At 37.7% G+C, this 22,819-nt stretch overlaps 1 protein-coding gene across 1 annotated transcript in view; it reads left to right on the forward strand.

The window, feature by feature from the left end:
• Positions 1-1,794: 1,794 nt before the first annotated feature.
• Positions 1,795-22,819, forward strand: part of EMP1 (epithelial membrane protein 1) — a 32,171-nt gene continuing 11,146 nt past the window's right edge. The window contains exons 1-2 of the mRNA XM_026694597.2: positions 1,795-2,354; positions 22,324-22,443. Of these exons, the coding sequence (XP_026550382.2) occupies positions 22,366-22,443 (78 nt within the window). The 5' untranslated portion in view covers positions 1,795-2,354; positions 22,324-22,365. The remainder of the gene's footprint in view (positions 2,355-22,323; positions 22,444-22,819) is intronic.

Raw genomic sequence — 22,819 nt, forward strand, 5'->3', positions numbered from 1 at the left:
CCAGAGTATCAATAAAGCCTCTTATATGTAGCCCTGCTGGTTTGTGCATGACAAATTCAATTCATCACAATCTTCTGAAGGACATCACATGTTTTTGTAGAATGCCACAGATATCACATGGATGTCTTCAGATCTTGTGCATGCTCTATATACAATAATAAAATAGTACTTCAACTTCCAGTGATCCTTTCCTAAAAGCCTTTGTGTTTCAGTCTTTCAGAACTTCGGTAAACAAGTTGATTGTTTGCAACAGTTCCAAAGCATCACCAGATAGTTATTGAACATCTTCTCTGTTTAGCTGCTATTTCCCCAGTTTTAAAAGTATAGTCAGGAGGACACGACTTTCACACAAAGTATAGAGAGCAGCAGAAAGCAGAGATTTGGTCTTTCTTCAAGACCCTTATTTTCCCATTCCATTTCCATCCTTTTCCAGACCCACGTTTAGTTCAGAACAGTTGCTGAGGGAGGCTGAAAGATGTAGCAAGAGAACAACAAATAGCTCTTTTCCTCTCTGCTGTTTTCTGGAAATTATAATTTCCAGACCCTGCTCAGCAAAAGAAGAAAAGCAAGATCTGATGATATGTGATGAAAACGAGGCAAAACATATCATTTTACCATGCATATGTACTCAGCTCTCCCCTTAATTTATGTAACTGTGATGAAATGAAGATATAACGAGCCATACAGCATTCAGGCAAATATATATTGGTGTGACAAACTGTAACTTGAGTGGCCTGTTACCCTGGATGTGAAGGGCACAGCTTGTATTTTCTGCAACTATATTGATTTTCCTACCAAATAGCTTGTATTCATGTAACCATGCTGCCACTTATTGCCTCCTGTATTTTAGAGTTAAACAATGAGGGCAGGTTTCACATAGTGTAAGCACACCTACTTGGTAACTTGGAGAAGAGAATTGAAAAGTTGAACTACTTCAACGGATGTCTGGGAGAAGTTAATCAAATTAAATGATGTTAATGAAAGGTTTGCATACATTTATCTGTTCAAGGTTTAAACTAACTGTAGGGACAATTAGGAACTGAGAAACTGTTTGGTTTAGTGGTTAAGATACCAAGCTAGATATCAGGAGACTGTGGTGTTTTAGTCAGTGGGATTCAATTTTTTTTTACTACCGGTTCTGTGGGCGTGGCTTGGTGGGTGTGGCATGGAAAGGATACTGTAAAATCTCCAGTCAGAGGTGGCATTTGACGGTTCTCCGAACTACTTAAAATTTCCGCTACTGGTTCTCCAGAACTGGTCAGAACCTGCTGAATATCACCTCTGCTTTTATGGCAGGCTGTTCTTAGCAGCTTTATTGCTTATACCCTGGTACTCAGTTTTTTGGGTGACTGGTATAACTTGATCCTGTCTGATTTCTCTAAGGAGATTATCTATCATTTGTATGTATTCTCCCTCTGGGCAAGTTTTATGACTGGGTGTAAATAGCAAATGAAAATGCAGCAGTGATAGTAAAAAGAAATAGCTTGCTCCTGGAGGTGGATTCTTGAAACATCTTGCCTAAGGTTCCAAATCTGGAGCTGCTAGGGAATGATTATGCCCGTGGTTTGCCCATGGCCAGACATCAGTCCACCAAATTCACACTTTATATGAGCCAATGCCTTCTGAAATTGAAGATATTAGCTGGCGTCACAGTGTTTTCACAGAACTCCATGATGGACACACCCTGAAATTGGAGAACTTGACATTCCAATAAACCATTCACCACATTCCATTTCCCCCCCCCCTCCACTGCTGTTTTTTTTTTTTATGAATGACCAACATTCTCCACGCTGTGGCCAAAGATGAGTGGTGTTGGAGCATGACTCATGAGACTATCACCACCCTCTGTACCCAGCAGTTGTGTACTGGATCTTGTTGGCATTTCTGCAACATTTTTATCTGTTAGTGTTTGTTTATCTATTATCATTGGCAACGAGAATTCTTTTGATTCTTAAGCAGACATAGCTTGAATCTTTGTTCCCTCTTTTATTACTCATCAGGCTGGAAGTCTCCCGTTTTTATACAGTCTTCTCTCACTGCTGCTTTTGTTGCACTGAGTCATGAAGAAAGAGACTTTGCAATTGCCGGTTCCCGCCCAGCAGCTTCTGGCTCAGATCCAAGAAAACAGGGTGGAGTGGATTATTATTTTTTCATTCTCCCTGTAAAGAGACTCTGATTCATTGAAACTTCTCAAACACAGTCAAAGGACACCACCCAACTGAATATCCCAATACAACAGCTGGGATAACTTATAACCCCACCAGCTGGGGCACTCCCTCCAGTGCATCTCTGGTTTTCAAGGCAGTAGGAGGACAAGCAGAAGAAGCTCTCATCACAGAAGTTCTTTAACTAAGGTAAGTCTGCTTTTCCACAACTCTGACTGCCAATTTCTTCTCTGCCTTTGTGAGATCCCATTTTTGCATTGAGCTAGGAGCAGATTGACTTTCCTCTCATCCACATGCACGGTTAGGGTTTCCAATGGATTTTAAGTTTTGATTGTTCATGCACGTACTTCAGCAGCTCCACTCCTCTAGCAGGCATCCCAGACAAAAGAAAAAGCGGTTGCAGAGGCTGCTGTTCCTTGCCAAAATTAAAGCCCGCATATGGAGGAGAGAGAGTCTAAGGTGTTAAGTGTGGCAGAGAGCTCAGGAGTTGCCACATTCCTTTATTATGAAACTTTTGCATTCCTTGTGAGGAAAACACAACTTGTAACGAATCTGAGCTGGAGGAAGCAGAAACTGCTACAGTGAAGAGTCCAATTAATTTATTCTGGGAAAGATCCCTTTTCTTTAACACAGGAATAAAGAAGAAAGGAGTTGTGGAATGTAATATGTTTTCCACCGTTACTGTGATTAGATAACTTGACTTTATTATTAGGTCTGCTATGGCATTGGATTTTTTTCTCCCCAGAACCTAGAGCAAAGTAATTTACTCAGAGTAAGAAAATTCCCAGTGTAAGGATGATGTTAAAGATGACTGTCCATAATTTAAGAAATTAGAGAAGGTCACAATGGAAATGGGAGGAGATGCACCTAGATTTGTGTGGCTTCACTGATTATGAAAATTTTGGAGAGGGGAACCTATAGACTGATATAATCTTTAACTGCGAGTAATTTTTCTTAATTGCTTTCTCTAGGAATGACTCAGGCCTTAATTGCTTCAGTTTTAGATTATAAATCTAATGTTCTATGCAGGATGGTTTGGAAAATGTTTGCAAACTTCAGCAAGTTAGAAACACTACTGTCTGTGCACTTTCCAAATCACGTTATAAATGGTCTCAGATCAACTGCACTGGCTTCCAGTTTGTTTCCAGTCTTAAATTAAGGAAGTGCTAGATCTAATCTATAAGGACATAAAATATGACTGAAAAGTGGAATATCTGGACTTTCTCCTAGTTGAAACTTTCTCCTAATTGGCACTCATCCTCAGAAATCCCATCAGTGGATTACATTTATAGACGGTTGAGACAGGGGCTTCCTTAGAACAATACTCATGCAGTAATACTTTAGAGTAACTTCACTCTTTTTCATTATACTTTATATTGATTTATATTGGTTGTAATGCATTAGTAATATATAATACCTATTACATTTTTACTAATAATGTTCATGGCTGTTACTTTATTATTATGTTATTTGTTTTACTTAGTTTTGTTACTTATTTTCATATATTTCATACCCTTAGCTGTATGTTGGGCAGAGAGGCAAGTTATAAATATTATCAAATAAATCATATGTAGTTTAGGTGAGTGGTTTAACTTTACAGTTGCATTACAGTTGCATTATTTGAATGTGGATTGTGTCATGTATATATGACGTTTCATAATGTTGATGCTATTATTGCAATTCACTTGATGCTTTCCTTGCCTAATATCAGCTTTAAAGAACAGTGTCTAATTAATGCTATCCACTGATGAACATGTAGGCAGTTAAGCAATATGAAACTTCTAATCGTTCAACAGTAGCATAGATCAATAATCTCTGGTGGAGATTAGATGTCACTTTGCAGAGATGTCTTAATAGATACTGCTTTGCATTTTTGCCCTGAAGACAGCCCACATTCCAAGGTGGGATTGAACAAAAAAGCATTTCTAAGGCTACATTGCAGTTTGTTGAAAAGATGTTTTTTTCTAAGTTAAGAGGCACAAAGGTCCTATTAATAATAATATATGTGTGGGTGTATATGAACATGTGACTTAAAGTAGCTTAGAGATACTCTGTTTGGTGGGAAACAGTTTTCCCTAGGTGTGGCCTGTTTCAGCATGTTTCCAATGAGGTGGTTTTTGTTGTTGCTGTGAATATGTAATAAAGTGGATAAAAACACTCCACCTGATTTGGAAGAAGAACTTGTTCATCTCCTCTTATGGCAATGGCATTAGTCCTGTACTGTGTTCTACTTCTGGAGTCCACTCATGTGAAAAAAGAGAAGTTGAAATGGGAGAGTTCCACAATTAGGGAGCTCACATTGAAATATGGTTTGCTTCCAGATAAGATAGTGGTGCAGAATCATGGCATAAAAGGCCTCATGAAACTTCTCCAGTAATGACCTACCATCTCCTACCAATTCACAGCATTAGCAGCTGTTTATTGAAAAGACTGGTGTAATATCAACTGCAATAATATTCCATCCATGAAATCTCCATTTTTTCAATGGTTCATTCTGCAGATTGCAGAATGCAAGTCTTTCTGAGAGACTTTTTAGACCTGATCATATACATATGTGAATATGCATTAATGGGCTAAATGGACCCTAAGTTTCTTTTTTCAAGTGAATATGTACAAATTTAGGTTGTCTATATTAATAGGCCATCATGTGAAAATACCTCATTTATTAAAAATGGGACTATTGGCAGGCAAATGGCTGTAGTTTCTGTCCTCCCACCTAATTTCCTGCTCCTTTCCATTTTGCTGCCTATTTTAAAAAGGAATACCAGATGTACTTATTGGCTAAAAAGATTCTCAACAGGCAGGATTTTTTTTAAACAAAAAACAAAGTTGGGTCATAAGTTAAGCACTTTATGTTACAGTGTCCAAGATCACTAGTTTGTGTGCTATTCATGAAAGACATGGTGGCCAGTACTTCACATTAATAGAAAGCATGAGATTGAAATAACAGCCATGCCAAAAAGTTTCAGATGACTTAATTTATGTAATTGTGGGAAGAGAATAATATTCTTGCTCAAGGAAAATCATATGGCAGAGGGTGGGACATATGCATGTCCTAGAATGCAGCTAATTAGACACAGCACTGCTGGATCAGGCCACGTGTCCAGCTCATCCAGTATCCAATTTCCAATAGTGGCAAGAATGGAATTGGTACAAACCAGGCCATAGGCTATCAGCTTTGCTTTTCACTTTCTATCTGGTGTACAGAAGTATAAAAACCCAGAATCAGTTTAACTATCACAGCAAATGGCTACTGATTTGAATGAACAATGTTAGGTGAAGGTGACCTGATATCATTGTGCAATCTGCTATGATGTCCAGGGTACTTCCCCCAAAGTTACAATTTTGAAGAAAAAAAATCCAGGGTAGGTTGCTAGCTCCTGTAGATGCTCAGATGTGATTCCCCAACATTAGCTTTTCTGCTACCCTTTAAGCTTTTCAGTGGCTAATGAAAAAAAAAATGACTACCAATATTTATGGTTAGGGCATGTAGTCCTATGTGGCTGTTAATGTTAGAATAGCTTTACTGTTATTTTAAATGGGTTTTTTAAAAGCAACTTCAAAAGATCAGCTGTAAACTGGGGTATAATATATTCACACACACACAACTTGCTCAGTGTAGATCAATAGATATTCTCCCATTTCCCAGGCTACGGCTGAGTGAAAGTGACTGCCTCAAAGTTATCCACCTACCTTCTGTGCCTAAAGGAAGACTAGAGCTTCCTTGGGTATGGTTATGTTCCATAACTTTCAGAGAAAATGCCTTCATTCTACAGTAGTTTGATTTATCTGTCTGTCATTGGTTGACCACACGAAAGGGAGTTGGCAACTGGAGAATAAACTTCCATTTGAACAGGCTACCATTAGAAACCTATTAATGCATTTATATTAATATAATGATAAACATCAAAATATGTAAAACAAATGAAAAAATTCTAAGCTCACTTTGAGGGCTCCAGGAAGATATACCATAAATGCAAAAGGTGATTAAGTGGACAGGAGTCTGAGTAGAAAAATAATACTGTTCAAAATAGTTACTCTCAATGAGAAGGGCTTGGGCTTAGATTAATATGCTTAGTAAACCAATCAGCTCAAGTCTTTGGCAGGATAGATACCCTAATTCTTCTCAGAACAGGGAAACATCTGGTCACAGTCCTCTCGTAAGAGAAAATGTTGTTACAAAGCTTGGTTGAAATAGTTTATAACTTGGAGGAGTTATATTTTTCTGTATTGATCTGTACCCTAGGAACCATAATGGTGGCAGACTTTATACTTCTGAATCTGTATCTTCAGCCTCTGGAGCATTGATAGCTATTTGGGTTCCTTTTTCCAAGAACCAACTATATGTTTATTGAACAGAAATTTAATTTAGTCCAGCATATGTGAATATAAGAAGCCAATGGTGGCTTCTGGCCTTCTTAAAGCAAAGGGGTCCCCGTAGAACCCAAAGGCAATCTCAGTGCAACTTCAGAATCTCTCTAAAACTCACTATCAAATTGCAATTCTTTAGATGACTCAAGTAGAAAATGATCACTTACACAACAAGCAATTATGATCTCTGCATTTTATTAAGTTAATGTTAATTTATTTCAATTTAATGAAATAAAGTGTCATACTTGCATTGGTTCTGCCAGGTTCTTTGCCTTGGCTTTGCCCACTTTTTTGTGTCTAGTCTTCACTATGCCTTTTAAAAAAATCTTTGGTTTTCAATATGTAGCATACTTCTGAGTCAAAGAATTAGATTCAAATGTTTGAGACTATTAGTTTGCTTTCTAGACAGGATTCAAAGAGACAGAGCAGAAATTGTCTTCTGCCATCAGTAACAAAGCAAAAGGGCACATGAGAATTCTCAAAATTATCTTTAAGGAAGGAGCGGTGTCTTTCCTACAAATGTGCTATTCTACTTGCAGAGGAGAAGGGAGTCTGGAGAGCTGCTCCCTTCCACTCCTGTATTTGCACAATACAGAAAATCTTAGTTGAAGTGTGTTTTATTTTTGCAATGTTTTGCTTTGTTTTTAGTAGATTGTTCAAAACCTAAAGCAAAAGTGGAAAGAACAGAGATGTTCAATCTCCTCCTAAACAGGATCCTCTGTTGAGACTAAGCCACATCATGTTCACTGTCTCAAGATCCAATATAACATAAAGCTTTTATTCAATCTCAAATGGGATAAATAATCCTTCTTTTAAGTGTTGAGCAGTGAGAACTCTTTTCTCATAATGATTCTGGAGAGGTTTTTAAAACTCAAAGAAGGCAGAGCTGAATTTTCAGGAAGAGATTTGGGTAAAAGGTTAAAAAGAATTTTAAAATAAACAATGTAGCTTTACAGATTAGACCACCGTAACTAGATAACTACTAGTAGGCTGCAAAACGATGAGGGAAATGCCAATATGTTTCCTACAATTTAGTTATTGTCTTGATTGATTCTTACAGCCACATGATAGCCACATAGTTCAGCATTCCCATTTTGCAAACCACTATACCCCAGCTATACTTTTTAAAATTTTATGTCAGGGGTTAACCCAGTGATGGGATTCAATTTTTTTTACTACTGGTTCTGTCGGTGTGGCTTGGTGGGCATGGCAGGGGAAGGATACTGCAAAATCCCCATTCTCTCCCCACCCCACTAACCTGTTTTCTAACTCCTTTCTCCTGGCTGATATTTGGGGGACCAAAGCCAAGATCATCCACATCCCTAAGACTTATATTGCTTAAGTAGAAAATAGCATGATATGGCCAATATTGATACTTATATCTACATGAGCTAATTTTGAACTCTTTAACACTTCCTATACATCCAAACCAGCCTCTTCATCTTACAAGTAATTCCCTCTTTTCAGTATACATTTAGGGTAAAATAAAGATTTCAAGTTTGTGTTGAAAATGGTAGTGGGTGGTATGGTTTTTCTAGATAAATTAGGATATTGTTTTATTATTTTAGACCAGGATCTAACGAGGTCTTTCCAGTTCTGTTTTCTGGACTGCCATTTTTACACTTTTTACACTAACCTCTACTACCCACCTCTTTCCAGCAAAGATACAAAATGTATACCTGGAAAATATACTGTGGTGCCTTTCTGCAGGTGATGCTGATAGACAGGGAAAAGCAGCATCCAGCAACCCTGTTTTAAGCATTTTAATGCCATGTTTGCTCTTGCAAAAAGCACTTGAAGGGCTTTCAGCCTTTTGACTGTGCCTTTAAAACTGATTGATATTCAGCAATTAGCAATAGTTTTCCTGACATGAGGAGAAATATTGCCACTTGCTATTTATTGCAGAGCAACTCATTAAATCAAGCACAACTGCTGGCAGTGAAGACTTCAAGAAAACTAAACTGTGTATTGGGAAGGGGGAAGAGGTGGTGGGCTAATTGGTAAATAATTCCTCTGCTTTTTTCTCTCATGCTATATACATATACAGTGCCTAAGCCAAATTCTTGACTGTATATAATATATAAGAGTATATTAATGGGAAATTATTTGGGCTAATTGGTAAATAATTCCTCTGCTTTTTTATCTCATGCTATATACATATACAGTGCCTAAGCCAAATTCTTGACTGTATATAATATATAAGAGTATATTAATGGGAAAGTATTTGTGTATGACTAATAAAGGTGAGATTGGCCCAACCCTGATGGCTTTCCAGAAGATCCTCAATTTTGTGATTGTTAGTTTGGATTTTGATTGTATATGTTATTCAGAGTCACCTACTAGTGAGATGGGCAGACATAAATTCAATCAATAAATTGAATAAATATAGTCCACAGAACTTGTCTATCTGTATTTGATCAAGCTACTAAAAAGTTAGTAGATCTCAGTGGTTGGTCATATGTGGCATTTTAATAAACCACCAGGTAATTCCTTACAACCTGTGAAAATCTATTTATATTTTTATGTGTTTTTTTCCACATCGGCATGCATGAGAAAAAAAGTTTTCAGATGACAAATATGCATATTTTATTTCACTTCCAGAGGTAGAATGAGTCCTGTACCTGTAGATACTTGTATGAGGATTAAAGCCAAAAATCGCATTGCCTGTTTCAGCATGAACTTTATTATAGCTCTAAGAGATTACACACTTTAGAGTTCTAAGTGGAACCAACCTTATTATCCTAACATCCTGAAAACAATCATAAGGAGAATTTGAAGCAGGACAAAAACATTCCCTCTGAGAAAGCACCAATAGCTCTGGATCTACCCAGCAGTAAATTGCTTTGCTTTATTCACATTATTCAGCACTCACTGCAACAGCCTTGCTAGTTAATATAATCGTTGTATTACACGTGTTGGGACTGGAGCTGAGAGTGGCTTGCCTAGGGCTACCCAGGTGAATGTATGGTTACAGTCAATTGTGAAAACAAGACTGCTGGATCAAATAAATGTTCTCTCCTCCATTGAAGCAATTTCATCCTTACTTACTTTCCCATTTCTTCAACAACAAAAATGCTGTGATTTTTTTTTTTTTATTAAATTGTAGAAGAGATACCTCTGGATAGAAATACAGGATATAACATGAAAAAATAGCTACCTTCCATAGGTAGTTGTCTATGTTGTTCATTTAGCAATATGTAACAAATGCATATAGATGTCTTTCATTCAGGTCCCACATTTAATATTTCCAATTTAGGAAAATATATGTTAATGTAGTTGAAAGAAGGCCTTGAAAAAGTCCAATCCCTGTTTATTTTGCTTAAACAAAAACCTGCAGGGTTCAGGGGTGAATTTTAGACAGTCTGACCACTGTCAATATTTTTCTAAGCTCCTTCGCCATTAATATCCTAAGCTTCTTAAAAACATGCAATGAGACAGAAGCATTGACCTAATGCATTTTTAAGAGAAGTTGTATAATAATTCCACTTGTGTTCTATTTCCTCATTTTTGGAGTGATGTTTGAAAGACCTGCCCTCATTATAGAACACTTATTGAATTAGTATAACCAGTATCCACTTCCTAGTTTCTTTATTTATATATTCTGTGTTTGGATAATAACAACAATAACAACAACAATATAATCGCCATAAGAAATACTGCATGCTGTCAGGCATCAACCCATTTCCAAATACTCCCACACAGGAGAGGACAACTATAACACCAGACCCAGAAAAGCCACTGAAAAAGCCGGATCTTGAAAGCCCTAAAAGTTGGGACTAATTTGACTTCAGGGGAATGCTGTTCCAGAAAAGGAGGGCAGCTCTTGATATGGCCTGACCCCATGTAGCCCCTGAAAAAGCCTGATCTCATGCTTCCATCAAATGATATTCCCTATGGGCTGGAACCTAGAAGACCCCATGTCTTCCAGATCTTAACCAATCAGCAATTGGGAGTAAGGCTTGTTCTGGTCTGGAGCAAGAATGGGAAGCAATATTCCTATAGATGTAGTTGAACTTCAACTACCAAAAGCTCAAGGAAACATGAAAAAAATAGAATTTATACAAGGGCCACAATTTCCCAATTCTTTATGTAGCATGTGAGGCAGCATATTTGTTATCAGAGTTGCCATAAGTTTCCACATACTACAAAATAATATATTAGTTCATAGCCTGGATTTTCAGTGGTGCACATAAACCATAATGGGACACAAATGCAAAGTCATACAAATGAGAAATTGTTAGGAACACAATGTTGTTAGTTAGAGAGAAGCTCACCTGTCCTTTTCAAAGGAATACTTAATCAGCAGTACCAAATGTGTAAATAATTCCCAAGTTCATTTTTGCAATTCTGAGGGGCCTCTGTATAATTGCTAAAAGCTGACCCCATAGTTTCTTATTTATTTATACACACACACACACACACACACACACACACACACACACACACAGACACACACACACAGAGGGAGAGGGAGGGAGAGGGAGAGGGAGAGGGAGGGAGGGAGAGAGGGAGAGAGAGAGAGAGAATCCTCATGTGTGATACTATTTATTCACTTGGTTCTAAGTGGCTCCTTCCCATATTAAATGTGACTTGTTCACCAAAGATTTGCACACCCATCGGATAAAAAGTTATGTCTCTCACAATAAAGTATACCACTCTTTTCTAAGTATCAGACCTGTTCCATATCAGTACATTAAATTCCAGCACTATAATTTATCTTTCATCTTCTTTTTCTGCTCTGATATTCCTTCCTTCCTTCCTTCCTTCCTTCCTTTCTTCCTTCCTTCCTTCCTTCCTTCCTTCCTTCCTTCCTTCCTTCCTTCCTTCCTTCCTTCCTTCCTTCCTTCCTAACTTCTTTCCTAACTTCCTTCTTTCCTTCCTCCCTCCCTCTCTCCAAGAAAGTTTCAAGAGCTCAAAAAACTTAGGCTATATGTAAACCAGAAGAAAAACAGAATTCAGTAACAGCTTTTGCAAAAAGCACTGGATGTGAATGATGCACCAATTTAATTATGTCCCGATTTATAAAACTTCTATTGTTTGTTTATTTTTCTATAGCCACCCATCTCTACCCAGACTCATTTTATGCTATGAAAAGGGGGAGGAAAGATCTCTGGGTGGCTTTCATCCATGATAGCCCCCTTTCTTGTTCCTGCTTCTTGTTCCCTCATTCCTGCACGTCTGGAGTAAAAGTGGGTGGGACCAAAGAGATACAGTATTTTCCTCCCTGGTTGCTCTTGGCTACCTTCCAGCTTCAGGCAGCTGCCTGCATCTCTCCCTTCTATAGATTCTTGCATGACTTAATGCTCAACGGTTGTCACTTTCTGAGCAAATGTCAGCTGTATTTATTACTCTTCAGAAGAGTCATCCATTCTCCAAATGAATCACAGCCACCAGGAAAGCAAGATGATGCTCATGTTTTCCATTCCTCTAACCACGCAAGTAAAAGCAGTTATTCTTGCCAGAATGCTTTTTTGAGTATTGACTGATGCTGTCCAGGCATGCTCGCTGAGGGTTTCCACTGCTCAGGTGGTTCATGGGCTTTCCTTCATCAAAACCTCTCCTAAAAAACTAGCCAACACATGCTTAGTTGGCTCAGTGGCATATCCTATTATCATATTGTTCATCATGCACATGTTTGTGTACTTCTGAGCAGTTGGTATATCCTCAGATTATTATATATAAACAATATATATAATATATTTAACGGTTCTTATTTACTGGTTCATAAATGAAATGTCCTAAAAGTCGTATGCACAATATGGACATCCACTTTCCTTTTGCCTTTCCTTTTAAAATATTGAACTTGCTGCATCAGGATGAAGTGTCAAAACAGAGGATACAAGTTCTGTAGCTTTTCTGTAGCTTTTCAGACAAGAGGATCAGGTCTGGCCAGAACCTGTTGGAATGATGATTTGACTTCATGGCCTTCTGCTTTTGGATTAACACATCCCCACAATTTAGCAAGTTGCAGAAATGGGAATAGAATTGAAGATTTTTTTAAATGAATGACTGAATTGCATAAAATGTTCGTTTTAGAATCATCAATGATTTTCCCATCATATATTCTAGACTGAATTCATGATTTATTTGTGGGTGACTGATAAAACTAGTCAGTTACTTTGCATACAAGGAAGAATAGAATGTGATTAATATGCTGGTCAGATGTTTTATTTGCAATTATTTTTATGTTGCCTATTCAGTCTTTATTGTATTCAATCAGGCTACATGACCATCTAGCCTAGTATTCTTCCTTCTTATTAGTAGCATTCCAGGGTTAGAGATAGAGAAGTTCTCTCCTCTCGTCTGCTGTCTGTCCTTCTGTTCCTGGAGATCTCAGAATGTGGAATCTCCTGCATGCACATCAGGTTCTAATGCTAATCTGCCACTCTGCTATACTCTTCCATGGTTCAGGAGAATATGCTAACATGAATATAATTTCCTCCAAAATAAAGTAAATATAACAATCCCTTAATTATAGCGTTGAGTTGCTGGAATCCACTTTAATGAGCAGGTAGTATATGTACAAACGTTATTTTGTCAGAAACATGATTACAACAAAAAATGACATACTCCAGCCTCTTTCCTTTCTTTTCAGGGAGATGGTTGGCCTTGTATGACTTAAATGAGCCCAGACTCCCAAATACAGTTAGCCTGATTCCAGTTAGCTAAATGGCATATTTTATTTAGGGCGTCACTCAGCACTTGATGCATCACAAATCTTACCATGCTTTTGCTTTTGATTCATCACTTTAATTTCCAAATGTCCTAGTACTTGATTTGCTCTGTTACTCATCCTGTTGACCAAGAGCTAACTTTTGACCAGTGAATCACATTTGTGAGGGAGGCAGAAGCCAGGGGAAGGGGCTTCCTGATAAGAAGTACCGTTACCATCATCTTTACTATGAAATATAAAATTGTAGAGGATTGTAGTTCGTGTGCAACATAAAACTTTCACTTCTCCTTCTCTGCCAAATCCTGGCTTGTCAACAATAAATCTTCCTTCCTCCCTCCCTCCCTCCCTCCCTCCCCTTCCCTTCCCTTCCCTCCCCTTCTCTTCCCTTCTCTTTCTTCCTCCCTCCCTCCTTTCCTCTCTTCCTCCCTATTTTTACTGCCATGGCTCTTTTCTCTTCCTTACCACTACTTATTTCTATTTATGTATTATGAGTGTAAAGGGGCATTTACAATGGCATATCAAGGGCAGACAATAAGGAATGTTGCTGAAGATGAGGAGGACATCATATAGAGAGTAAGTGGCAGGTGTGGAACTGGGTTATTGCTGCTACAAACCTAGTGGTGCTCCTGGGGCCTCACAATATGATTTGGCAAGTGAAGGCACTTCTGGGTAAAGGCACTCCTGGTATCAAATAGGCTAGAATATGCCACCAGATATTCAGAAAACTACCCACAAGCAGAAGGATGAGTGAATTACAAGAGGAACAACCTTGCAAGTAACAGCTTTTGGGTGGTTTGCTTCATCCAGGTTAGTACCTTTCCTTCCATCACTGTGTGAATAAGGAATTTCCACTTTGCTTCTTCTCACAATGCAAGAGAACTAGGAAATTTTGGGAGCATGTCCTTGGACGTCTTATCCATCAGAAAATGAATAACTAGCTTTAGTCATTTATTGCTGTAAATCAATGAGGGTATTCCCTGCCAGCCCCTATTTATATTTCACTTTGTATGTGTTTGTTGATAGGTGCGGTTAGTGGGAAGGGTGATGAAGAATACTTTAAAATAAAGCACTGGATTACAGCCCTTTAATTTTTCTAAGAGTTTTCCTATGCCCCTGGAAGCTTATAATTTATTGTTTATTAAATGTATATGTTACCTGTCTCACTGTCCTGAGTGATACTGGGCAGCTTACAATAACCTTAGAGGTATTGTTGAAAATAAGTATGATACCAGAAAATGGGACGTTTCTTTGTAGACTCCTGTTCAATTTTGAAGCTAAAAGAAAATATATGTATATGTATGTCTGATGGATATCAGGAAAAAAAAGATTCCCTAGGAATTACTCCTTACTCCATGGTTTCTATTGATCAGAAGTACTGTAGACTAGTGAAGGTACTTCTGTCTGAAGGGTGAAAAGTATTTTGTTCCCAGGGAAGCTAATTTCCCATCCACCCCCTTCCTCCCACTGAATGAGACAGCTCTTAGGCACATATAATTATACCTCTAAGAGGAATCCCTGCCTATGAGCAACTGCCACAAAGATGGCTGTTTTGAACTTTGCAAACATTACGATACCTTCTGCACCTATGCATCTTCCAAAGTTTTATGAATACCTCAGCTATCTTGAAGGCTTTCCTTGCTACCAGAAAGGCAGGGATGAGTTTTGTCCTTTCTATGGAAACAACTTTTCCCCCCTTGCCCTGCAACTATTTTTTCCAGCCATGGTCTATTACAGGGGTCTCCAACCTTGGCAACTTTAAGCCTGGAGGACTTCAACTCCCAGAATTCCAGCAAAGCTGGCTGGGGAATTCTGGGAGTTGAAGTCCTCCAGGCTTAAAGTTGCCAAGGTTGGAGACCCCTGGTCTATGACAATCCTCAGGCCCGACATCTTGCATATCATGAAATACTAGTGTGGCAGGGCAACATCTGCTCATTTGATACCACAAGTGAGAGACAAGGTTTTCTTTTATTATTATTTTGTCTCTTAAGAGGCATGGAAAACTTGGGTGAAAGAAGCAAGTTAGCGCTAGACAAGTTATCGTATGTATTGCGGGCATTAAAAAAAATCCTGCCTCAGTGGACTTAAACATCATCACGCTTTTGTTAGATTAAATTCCATCCTCATCTTTTCATATTTGCCATCAAAATACAAATTATATCTATCATTTAATTGTCTTTCTTTTGGGTAAGGAGATTTTGAAAACATGTGAAGAAAAAAAAATCTATTTCTATAAAATTAAAACTGTCATACAGCTCACAGAGTTGGTTGGGAAGGAATAGTGGAATGGAGGGCACTCACATAAATATCTGAAGAACTGCTGCATCTTTTCATTACTTTACTAAAGTGTTTTTCAAACTTGGCAACTTTATATTGTGTGAACTTCAAGTCCCAGAATTGCCTAGCCACCATGCTGGGAATTGAAGTCCACACATCTTAAAGTTGCCAAGTTTAAAAACACTGTTTTAATAGCAATAGTGGTTGTGTAATCAGCAAAGGTATATGATCTTAGTGGAGGAATTTCAAATTGGCCATCAAAGGGTGAACTCATTAGGATAGCAAAACTTTCCATCACAAACTTATACTGAAGAAACGTACACTAAAGAAATATAGTTAAATGCAGAAATGGAAACACTTCAGAATTATGGAATCTGCTTTGTACTGGAGCCTCAAAATCTATCAAACCATAGCTTGGTACAAACAACATATGCTTAACATTAAAAGAATTCTGAGTCCAAAAAACTGTTTTGAATTCCAGAATTTACTGGAGCTTGCAGCAAATTCCAGTGTTTATTATCCCAAGCTTTATTCATGTCAGCAATAAAATTTAAGGCATGAAGCAGATTGGTTGGTTTCTGCTGTTGTTAAGCAACTGGGAGAATGATATCCTTATGGAGCGATTGCAGATCACATCTATTGATAAATTCTGATCTAAATTCTGTTCATAACTGGTTTACTAGCTATGCAAATCAAAAAATGACTACACATCTCTTTTCTGTACTAGAGAATATAATTTATTCTTTTGTCTTCAGTCTACCCTTTCGATATGAAAATGGAAAATGCAAAACTTTCTAGGATTTCAGAAACCTTGCATTTCCAAGTGTTCCCTAGAGCATGTTATCAAACCCTGTTTATGGCTACTCAGAACTGGACCTTCTCAATGGTAGCCAACTGCCTTTGGAATAATCTTTCCAATGAGGTATTCCTGTTGCCATCTTGATTCTCTCTTCTGTATCAGATATACCAGAAGTGATAGTATAGAAATGTTTTCCAATAAATAAAGACAAACTAGACAAGGGGTCTCCAACCTTGGCCACTTTAAGACTTGTGGACTTCAACTCCCAGAATTCTGCCTTAAGTCCACAAGTCTTAAAGTAGCCAAGGTTGGAGACCCCTGAACTAGACAGTTACAGCAAAGTTTTGCATCATAGGGACAAATAACAGACAAAATGCAAAGGTGTTCCTCATCATATATTCCCTTTTCTGGGGTTAGGGTCTATTCAAGAGTTCTTCTCTGTGAATACATGTAGTAATAGTTGTTAGCAATGTTTCTTAGAAAAAAAATGCCAACACTGCTCATGAATTTGTTTTTACAGAATCAATCTTTGTGGTTTGTGATACTGAATATAATGTTCTCTAGAAAATAAGCTACATTAAACTTGTCATTCCATTATTAAATATAGAACTTCCACTACTAATATCACTGTTGAAATTCACAGAATAGGAGTGGATTTAAGCCATAATTACTGACTAGAACTACCAATTAAGTAAATCAACAACTTCCTTGCCCTGAAGAATTATCATTTTGGGATAAGTACCTCTTGGTTGGATGGCTTTGGGCTTCTGGGCGTTTATAAAAGGAATAGCTTTACCTGCAGTTATTAAATGAAAATGCATGTTTATGATGTCATCTCCTGCTATCATTGTAACCCTCCCATTTATTGCATTGTATCAGAGAAAAGAAAGATAATGGAGCTGTAAGGCCAAAGCAATAGCAGGAAAATAGAGGTTGGAAGTAGTGTTAGTATTCAACATGCAAGGAAAGAGATTTAGGGGAAAAAAGTTTTGAGAATATATTCACAGAAGAAATCTAACTCATACCTGGATTACAGCACAAAATATGTGTTGCAGGAACTGGGCTTGGCTAGTCTAGTAAAGAGAAGGACCAGGGGACACATGATAGCAGTCTTCCAATATTTGAGGGGCTGCCACAGGGAGGAAGGGGTCAAGCTATTTTCTAGAGCCCCTGTAGGCCAGACAAGGAATAATGGATGGAAACTGAACAAGGAGAGATTTAACCTGGAAATAAGGAGAAACTTTCTGACAGTGAGAACAATCAACCAATGGAACAGCTTGCCCTCGGAAGTTGTGGGAGCGCCATCACTTGAGACTTTCAAGAAGAGATTGGACTGCCATTTGTCAGAAATGGTGTAGGGTCTCCCACTTGGGCTGGGGGGAGGGGTTGGACTAGGTGACCTACAAGGTGCCTTACAACTCTGATTATCTGTTATCTGTCTCTTGTTTCTATCATTTTGAGTGTTCTGTTTGGTTACTAATTTTGATGAAGGAGAGCTAGAGAAGAAATGATAAAATTGGATAGAGCTAGTAAAAATGGGTGAAATATATCATCTTGTTCCAAAACAGATCAAGTAAAGTTTAAAAACTGTTCTCTCATGCATGCAGGCCTGCAATTAGATGAAGAAAAGAAAATGGGGATGGTAAAATAAATGAGTAACACATGTGATTCTATAAATTTCTATGATTAAGGTTTCCATGACATCTTAGTTAAAGGAAATCTGCAATATTATATATTTTATCATCACAGCTATTCTGTTTCTAACTTTCTGATCACAGGCACAATGCCTGCTGGCAGCAAAAATGGCACTAATACAGTTTTCTTCTCCACTTATTAAAGTTGCTTTCTTAACTATCTGTGTCTAGGAATAAACCCTACTGGAAATAATAGAACTAATTTCTGAGTAATGTATAAAGCTGCATAGCTAGCAAATCGGAATGGATATCAGCATTTATTTGTCACTTTGAGTGACTTGCAGTAGGAACCTAACATCAAGAAATAAGTTTGGTCCATCTAGCCTAACATTCTCTACCATCACTGGTGGTAGTTCTCCATGGTTTCATATAAGAATTTTTCCTAGCTAGAAGATAGCAGGAATTGTATTTGTAACCCTTGGTAAGCAAAACAAGTTGTCTACCTCTGAATAGATCACAGGAATTTCTGACTCCCAATTTTTAGAGAAATAGAAGTAACTAGTCTTTAGTTCTACTTGTTGAGTTACAAAAGAGATAAGAACAGCTAATATTTGTTTCTTAAGATTGTGCATTTATTTTAAATTTCTGTCATGAGTTATGGCAGTTATTGTCTGTCCCTTTGCCGCAATGATACTCACTTATAAAGTGTTAGCAATAATTCATTTCCATGATCATGTAGTTTCACTTGCGTGTTTTGTATTCATGTTATCAAAAATAATCAAGATAGATATTTGTACTTTCCTGATCATTTTTCTCACAGTGTGTAGCTCATGAGATCCAGTTGCAAATTTGCTCTACCCTTAAAGTGATTATTTTGCAAGTGTCTCCACAGCCCCAGCCTCTTATTTGCAGCTGTTTTTAGTCTGAGGGTAATGCTGCATAACAGCCTAAACTGCTAATCTGCCATGCCACGCCCAGCTATTTCTTAAGACAAATTCTTCTAACTGCTCCTTATTGAATTGCAATGCTATAAAATAACATTGAGCTTATTTCATTCTAGGGATAATATGATAATATATCTGGTTAGTCTCTATTTTTTGGTGTGACAGAGATGTGAGGTAGACCAAAAGTCACGTATTGTCATCAGAGATGAAAAAAGTGCTAATATAGTATCTTGGGAACAGGAAGCATATATATAGCAAACCCCTTATTTTTTAAAAAATCAATGAGACCAGAGATTCCAACACTGTCATGCAGGATTTAGCATTTGCTTCTATATTGCTGCAGAATCGCAGATAATTAAGATGTTGAGCTTTTTCCACTTCCTAACAAAAACATACTGCTGCACCATTAAGAAATCCCACAGATAATCACTAGTTGTTCAGTCAGGAAAGAATGGGAACATGAATCAACTTAATTACAAATAAATGACAGCTTTCTTCAGAAATGTACTGAGACAGACTTATACAATTAAAAAGAATTGGGTGGGTCTCACATTACAAAGCCTGGATTGTTCTTGTGCAGAAAACTCCACAGTAACATCATTGATCCCTCTTCTCCAACAACAGGTCTTCTTAAATGTCACTGCATCCAGTCTGATAGTAGCCTAGCATGTTGCCTTTGCAGATGCCAGCCATATTCTTGTACAATAAGGTTTCCATCTGGAAATAACCAATGCAGGCTGTATGTGGGAAGACTGCCTGCTAGAGTGGTCACATACTCACAGATAAGTAGTCTCTCCTAATGCAGTAGCAAGGATAGTAATAGGCACTTCTTTAAAACCAGGATCATGTTGCAACTACTATGCAATGGCTGCCAGTTTGTTGCCTTTGTTGCCTCAAGTTGTTATGATATATGAAACCAATTTCTGTTTCACCTTGAGTCTTTCTGAAGAACAAATGGAGAAGGCTAAGTCTGGAACAAGAATGAAACTGGCCATCGGTTCTGTGGAATACTTTGCCTTATGAAGTCCAAATTATTTTTTTCTTTAGGTATAATACCACCTCTGACTAGAGATTTTACAGTATCCTTCCTTCCTGCCACGCCCACAGAACTGGTAGTAAAAAAAAATGAATCCCATCACTGATATACATATGAAGACATTGCCTTCACAAATGGAATTCATTGGATTAAGGGTGGTAGTGGTGGTGGGAAGAGAATCCTGCTTCCATAATAATCCCATTTATTCTAAGGTTGCAATATCATGCCATATTTCCTATCTTCCTTGAAGTTTGCTTTGACTTCACCCACTATTCTGTGGGATGTGATCCCAAGCACAATACATTGCTAACTGTGATGTTGAGAGTTTCATAATGAGATAAATATCCTTTCATTATATTTATATTTATATACTATAAAAATCCATCAACAAATGCCAACAGCCCACTCCACAGTTGACATTAATTCTCATTAAGCCTACATGGCTGGGTTTTTTGGAAGATTGGATCATTGCTGAAATGAAAGATGGTACCTGTCTGATGAGCATTGTTTTGCTCAGAGCAAAACCATATATCTTTTCTTATTCCTATTTTAGGTACAGAGATACAAAAGCATAATATGAACTTAGATAGAAAATGAAGTATTTAGATGGGATAAACAGAATCCAAATCACATCAGAGTGTGCAACCTTTTTTCTGGCAAGACTGCCCTGGGTCTTTGAACAGTGTACTTGGAACTGCATTGCAAAAAATTGTGGTTGAAATCAGGGCAAACCATAATTTTAATTGGAATTTATATTTAATTAAAATCAAGTAGCGTTAATATATAATTTAATTTATTTCTTTTTATTTACATGGCTCCCTCTCTTAAGCAACTCTTAAGCAATGATATGATAATTTGTAATGCAAAACTTACTAGGTCATACAGAAAATATTTCCCTTACTAGTCATACAGAAAATATTTCCCTTTTGTCATTTTAACAGTTGCAATTTGGAAAAACTTTTAAAGTCTTTTGGTACTATTCTCAAGACATTCAAAAGGCACGTGTGACTTGGGCTTCACGCAGCTCTGCTTAACATTAGCCATCTAATATTGATAGACCTTATATCATGCATAAACCAATATTTTTTGCTTGCAAGTTATTTGGTATGCTTGTGTATCATAGACTACTGAACCTGCATATGTGGATTGGCAGGTAATTGTCTCTATAGTGGGGATCAGAGCTTTTAAACTGAGTCAGCAATAACCTATTTGCTTTCTCCAAAGACCCTGGAATTATAGCATGTGCCTGGAATAAAGAACTAGACCAGGAGAAAATCCCCAATCATTAAAGAGGAGAGAAAAGCCTTTGTTGAGTTTGCAGGATACTAATAAAAATAAATGCAGGTGGAGGAGCCCTTTCCAGGATTCTTCCAAGTTGGTTTGTTTGCTTCTTTATTTATAAAATTTATAGGCTGCCCCACCTTACCTCAAGGTAAGAGTACTGCTTGTGGTATTTTTCCTTGTTTATGCCTGTGCTATCTTGGTTGCCAGGATGCCAGTGTGCTGGCTGGGGAATTCTGGGAGATGAAGTCCTAATGTTGCCAAGGTTAATTTAGAGGGAGCAAGGCAGAGCAAAAGTTGGCAAATGCAAAGCCAATGAAGCAGGGCAAAGTTGGAAAACTGGGTGAGAACTGAAAGTAGAACAAGGTCTCATGGGGACAGGTTTTCCATCTCTGCTTTAAATGAAGGCTGGGATAAAATGTAAATAGTAAAGAAATAGGATTTAAATTAAAATAAATGTAATAAAGGTTTACCCACCTATACATTTTTATAGATTTATTTATTTATTCAGGCTCCTTTTTCAAATATGTATTACTTTTACTCAATGTTTCACTAACATCTCAAAATAATTAAACTAAAGATTTGCTAGTACAGGTAGTCCTTGACTTACAACAGTTCATTTAATGACTATTCAAAGTTACAGTGACATTGAAAAATGTGACTTATGACCGTTTTTCACAGTTACAACCTTTGCAGCTTCCCCATGATCATGTGATCAAAATTCAGATGCTTGGCAACTGGTTCATATGTATGACTGTTGCTCCGTGCAAGGTCTTGCAATCACCCTTTGCGACCTTCTGAGAAGCAAAGTCCATAGGGATGCCAGATTCACTTAACAACCGGGTTATTAACTTGTCAGCTGCAGGGATTCACTTAACAACAGTGGCAAGAAAGGTTGTAAAATGTGGCAACACTCACTTAACAAATGTCTCATTTAACAACAGACATTTTGGGCTCAATCGTGGTCATAAGTCGATGGTGGTTGTAAGTCGACGCTGTGTTTGCAGATCCAACTTACTGCATTTTGTCACTGATCAGATTTTTAAAAATACATCCTTTGTTGCCTGCATAGAACTAATATTGAACCACGCTCTTACATTCAGTGCTTGCTTTTTAGATTAACCTAGATCTGTTTCTCTCCCAAAGATTTCTCTGCATCTGAGATCGTTCCTGAAGTGAAGAGCCAAGATGTTGGTACTACTGGCTGGAATTTTTGTGGTTCATATTGCCACTGTCGTCATGCTCTTTGTCTCCACTATTGCTAACGTAAGTAGCAAAACCTTCTCAACATTTCTGTTCTGCAGTAGCAGCCATAATCTCCTCAACTTGGTTCAAAGCCTTGCAGCCAGAGGCTTTTCTGTGTTTGGGGACATCTGATAGTTATGGGCACCATGGTAGTGACAGGGTGAAAGTATAAGGGTGGATGATCAAGACTTTTCAATCCTGCTTCTATTTCTATGGGGCAGGGTAGAGATAAGGAGCACAACAATTTTGAAAAAAGACAAATGTGTGAGTCTTGCTGGAAGTTTTGCACATAGTTTATACCTGGCTATAAAGCAACAAAAATCCTATCACTACAATAACACAGAGTAGGCTAGAACTAGATATCTTGTTGATCTATGTGATCTAAGCTGCCAGTCCC

This window comes from Notechis scutatus, chromosome 6 (assembly GCF_049901735.1).
Source record: "Notechis scutatus isolate UNSWTSFEM ecotype Mainland chromosome 6, rNotScu1.2, whole genome shotgun sequence".
In the NCBI taxonomy this organism is placed as follows: domain Eukaryota; kingdom Metazoa; phylum Chordata; class Lepidosauria; order Squamata; family Elapidae; genus Notechis; species Notechis scutatus.